At 34.2% G+C, this 5,412-nt stretch overlaps 1 protein-coding gene across 1 annotated transcript; it reads left to right on the top strand.

Moving 5' to 3' along the window:
* Positions 1-293: 293 nt before the first annotated feature.
* LOC146956703 (calmodulin calcium-dependent NAD kinase-like) lies at positions 294-5,412 on the top strand. The gene is made up of 9 exons (XM_085730845.1): positions 294-694; positions 818-1,006; positions 2,695-2,918; positions 3,014-3,075; positions 3,252-3,452; positions 3,753-3,882; positions 3,959-4,269; positions 4,596-4,740; positions 4,836-5,412. The coding sequence occupies exons 1-9, from the start codon at positions 685-687 to the stop codon at positions 5,097-5,099; spliced, it is 1,536 nt and encodes a 511-aa protein (XP_085586971.1). The 5' UTR covers positions 294-684; the 3' UTR covers positions 5,100-5,412.

Raw genomic sequence — 5,412 nt, 5'->3', positions numbered from 1 at the left:
AAATAAAAAAAAGGCTTAATAGCACTTTTGGCCCCCTATGTTTGCAAAAGTTGCGATTTTGGCCCCTCATATAAGTGATGTGGGTGCCATGTCAGCGTGGACCAGGTCAAAATTGACCATTGGGGCCAAAAGTGCAACGAAAACGAAACATAAGGGGCGGTTTTGTAGTTTTCAAAGATAGGGGGCCAAAATCGCAATTTTGTCAAACATAGGGGGCCAAAAGTGCTATTAAGCCAAAAATGTATTGAGATCATCATTATGTGTTGACCTAGACTTTAATTTTTGTCATCAGTACATATGTATGAATCAATGAACTTCTTGAAAAAAAATTCCCTTTCACATTTTTATGAAAATAATCTGCATAAACTATATCCTATCCACACTGTGTCCCCGTCATACGTACATCATAAATGTATGAAGCAATGACATTATCAACTAACGTAAGGCTATTAATCTGTTAGACGTGCCAATGAAAACATTTTTTAATATGTAGAAAGCTGGCTATACGGTCAACTTAATTAATCTGGTCGAAGCACTTATAATTATATCAAGTTGATTGATGAGTTGTTTCATTATATGACACTTTGATTTGAGTAAGAGAAGTAACATTAATCAAGGCATAGTTCTTACTTTGGCTCAAGTCAATTTGTGTTTGTGTTTGTGATTTTGAATCTCCAACAAGATATGGAGCAAGGTAATATTTTTTTTTCTATTCATTTTTCATTATAAATATGCATAAGTTCAATTTGGTTGATAAATCAAGTATATGTAATTATCTTTGTAACATGACTAAACTACACCATTTTTTGTTATTCAGATGGTTCTATTGGTAAAGCCATCCGCTTCACACTGGCTGCCTCCTTAGCTGGTTTGACTGCCGTTGCTGCCGCCTCGCATTACCGGCGACAAACATCCAAGGTGGGAGTAGACCAGAAGATCATTCCCCAAGTAGATATAAAACAATCTGGTCGTTTAGAGAAGATTGAAAAATTCTCTGACTATGTTGGTATGTTTTACCTTTTTGTGAATTCTCTTGCAAGATAATTTAAAGTATAGACTTCTTTTTCAATATAGATGCACTCTCAGTGACAAAGTGTCAAAGATGTACAAATGATTACGACACAAACATTGTTGTTAGTTGTTATGCCAAAATGCTAGGTAACTTATGCTTCACCAAAATGATAGTGTCTCAAAATCCAGTAGTGTAGAAAACTAGAAAAGTTTAATGATCCACCGGTGCAGAAAGTAAATATTAAACCTCTTTTAATTTTAATTTGTTAGTATTGTAAAACTTTCTAACACAGTTTTTCAACCGGCTTAAAATAACATGTTTTAAACCCGTCAAAATAAATAGTTGAGACTTAAAATATGGACTATCGGGTCAAATTTTAACCCGGACACGTACACACAACCAATTTCGAATGATTTAGTTTTACACCGACTTTTGTTCATAACTGGGTTAAAAAGTTATAAAAAAAAAAAATTGTGTGAAATTCTGCTTAATGTGCATGTCAAACATAACCTCAAAATTACAGCCAATCAAATAAAACAATTTTCTTAATAACATACATTTTCACAAGAAAACTTACTTATTCATGTATCTCTATTTTTTTTTGAGGAAGTATTCATGTATCTCTTGTTAAGTTTTTTAGTTCTGAACTTTCAAAAATGAAGAAGATCCGTATTATATATTATTGTTTATTTATTATTTCTAAGTGTTAATTGCTACACATATACCACTACTTGCATGAATGCCGCAAAATCTAGAATAAAGTATGAGCAAAATAAACAGTGCTATTTAACGGGAGAGATATTGTCCCGAAGCACAATTAACCAATCAAATCTATCAAATCTCTTCCTGGGCGGAAAACAAGGAGGTGGCGGGGTATGGTTTTAGGAATATATCAAAGTGAACAATAGCTCGCAAATGATTCGTGGAATTTTTTTGTTGCTATAAATAGCAATATTTGAGCAAAATTGTGTTAAAATACACCTTCGTGGGATTCTCGTGAAAATGTCTTTCGCTTGATATAGCATTCCTCTTGAAGGATAAATAAACATAAATTATAAGTACCAATACCATCCTTCAAAAATATTGACCCCTAGTAGTCTTGCTGACATAATATTGACAAATTATCTTTTCAATTGAGCTATCATTGGAAAGTTTGGAGATCACGCCTATTAATCCATTCCAGAAACTGGGTTAAGAGTATTACATTTAAACTTATATTTATTAACAGTCGTCTTAATTTCTAACACGAATTTCACTTTAGCATAATATTTCACGTCTTTGTTGTGGGGATTGTTAGATTTAGATAGAGAATTTTTCTCTTACTAGATTTAACGATTCCCATGGTTGCTAGCTGTTACACAATGCAGTTGGCAGAAGGGGATTCAAGTCCATATTTTTACTAAAAAGACATGATAAGGTGACATGATTAGCTTGTCAATGATTACCGACATGTCAAACACTAAAGACAAAATGATAGTTTATTATATCCAAGCCGTCACGGCCCTTACCATTATATTTAGATGGACAAAACTTTGTCAAAAAATACATATACATTGATGAATATATGTCAAGCTTCAATGAGATATTAATGTTGTATATTCTAGAAAATCAGAAAGATGGATGAATTGCACTTGAACCAAATTCCAAAATTTAATTACTTTCGCTTGTATTTGTGTTGGCAGCTAGGCAAATAGGATTTGAAGATGCAAGTGAGGTCCCAAAGTTATGCAAACTTGCCCAAGAATATCTACAGAAATCCAAAGCGTGCGACCAAAGCATCTATGCATATCTTGCCAATGAAAAGGACTCTGAATCTCTTTATGTTAAGTTGGTTGATGAGTTTGAGAGATGCATCCTCAGTTATTTTGCATTTCATTGGAAACAAGCTCCATATATCATTAGTCAGGTTCATTCTCCATGCATTATACATTTTCTTTTCTTCTTCTAACTAAAAAAAGTTCTTTGTTATTGAGTACATCTCTGTCGTTGGCTAAATTATAGGTATTGAGTATCGAATCTCCACCCAAAACAAGGCTGAAAGAAATTATTTTGGCAGCTACAAGGTAACTTGCTCATTTTAATATTTTCATCATTGATTCAAATAATTTAAGTTCACAATTTTTATTTAAAAATTTCAGCTCAAAGTATCACATCATTATAGAGTAAACACTTCAAAGGAACTAAAATGTTTTTAATATAGGGGGAAATGACACTAAGTAAGTGATGTATATGTTTACAGGAAACAAAGGTTTGAGAGAGTAACCAAGAATTTGAAGGTGACAAGAGTGTTCTCTACTTTGGTAGAAGAGATGAAAACAATCAATGTCGGTAAGGAAGTCATGGTCCCCATGGCCCACAGTGAGAGGAGTCCAGTGCTACTGTTCATGGGTGGCGGCATGGGAGCTGGAAAGAGCAGTGTTCTTAAAAACATTCTTAAAGAGTAAGTATCGTCCATCCTAATTCTACTCTCGCATTGTGCAATTCTAATAGTCCTACAAATTAAATCTGTCTTGGTTCAAATAATACAATATGTAATCAACTGTTGTCTCTCTAGTCACACCTCGACTTGACGCAGGTGTGGGTGGAGAGCAATCGAGAATTCAAGTCTGTGCCATAAATAGGAATTTTCAAGCAATATATATACATGTATATTTATCAAGTATTAACGAAACTATACAAGCCTAATTTGTACTTTGCCGATGTAAGAACGTTTTGTTTATGTATGAAATGGCTTTGGCAGATCATTTTGGTCAGGAGCAGATTCAAAACCAGTGGTTGTTGAGGCAGATGCTTTTAAGGAGAGTGATGTTATATATAAAGCCCTTCACAATAGGGGTCATTATGATGACATGCTTCTAACAGCTGAATATGTATGCTTCAGTGTGATCACCTTAATGTGATATTACTATTGTAAAGTATGCTCTAAACATGTCAAATTCTGAACAGGTGCATAAGTCTTCCACTGATGCTGCATCATCTGTACTTGTGACGGCTCTAAACAAAGGGCGAGATGTGATCATGGACAGTACCTTATCATGGGAACCTTTTTTCGAGCAGACTATTGCTATGGCAAGAAATGTTCACAAATATAAATACAGAATGGGAGTAGGGTATAGATTAGCCGAGGATGGTACAGTTAATGAAAATTACTGGGAGCAAGTGAATGAAGCAGAAGAACATCATACTCGAAAGCCTTATAGAATTGAGCTAGTTGGCGTGGTTTGTGATGGTTATCATGCAGTTATTAGAGGCATTAGGTATGATTCAACTATAATTGTATACTTTTGGTAGTGTGATTTTTGGTTTGATTAAATTTGCATTTTAGTATTTGGAATTATAAGGCTTGATCAATTTAATCCCTCATATTTGCAAAATAACATTTTAGTCCCTTACATTGAAAAACAATCAATCTACTCCCTCCATCAAAATATTTATATAGTGAAGAACAATAGAAAACGTATTGACTTAAAGATTTGAGGGGCTAAATTGACCGACTTTTACATTTTCGAAGACTAAAATACCTATTTCCTCTCTTGCGTATGATATAGTTAACACTTAACATTTCCTATTGGAATTTTAACAGGAGAGCTATTATGACAAGGAGGGCAGTGAGGGTGAATTCACAATTGAAATCACACAAAAGATTTGCTAATGCATTTCCAAGATATTGCAAACTCGTTGATAATGCCAGGCTTTATTGCACAAACGATGTTGGGGTCCCACCAAAGGTAAACATGAACATTTTTTTCTATCTTGTGATTGATTTTACACTTTACTAGTATTAAAATGTGAAGATGGTAATTTTCTTTTTCATACAAAACAGCTTATTGGGTGGAAGGATGGTGATAACAATCTATTAGTGGATCCTGAAGATATAAAAAGCTTGAACAATGTAACAAGTTTGAATACTGAAGCTGATTCCATCTATGAACTTCACAAGGAACCTAGCCCAGTAATGGAACCTGGTTCTGTTTGGAATGACTTTGTTTTGTCACCTTCAAGGTCAAGTGTTCAGAAAGAGTTAAGGGAATCCATTCTTAAAATAGAAAAGTCTATAAAAAAATCAACAAGTGTTACTCTCTTATGAGTTATGAGGTGTGAAGTGTGATGTTATCAAAACATTGTTTATTTCAATTCTGTGATTTACTAAGATAGGACAGAAAAGGCTTTTAATGGATTGGTGTAAAACCATTTCAGTTCTATGATATATATGGTTGTAGCTTTTGCACCACGCCATCCCTCTTTGCCTTATGTTTCCACTTCAGACCTTTGTTGGGCAGACATCAAGAACTGAAATAAACAATTGATGTGCCATGTATCGATGTGGTATCTCCTTCCCCCATGACTTGCATCTTAAGTCTGGGTTGATTATCTTAAGATTCAACCGAGTTACTCTATCA

The sequence above is a fragment of the Medicago sativa genome, chromosome 1, assembly GCF_051527215.1.
Source record: "Medicago sativa cultivar Bolivia chromosome 1, Bolivia_mono, whole genome shotgun sequence".
Lineage (NCBI taxonomy): Eukaryota > Viridiplantae > Streptophyta > Magnoliopsida > Fabales > Fabaceae > Medicago > Medicago sativa.
The sequence above is the reverse complement of the archived record's forward strand: the minus strand, read 5'-3'. Positions and strand labels throughout refer to the sequence as shown.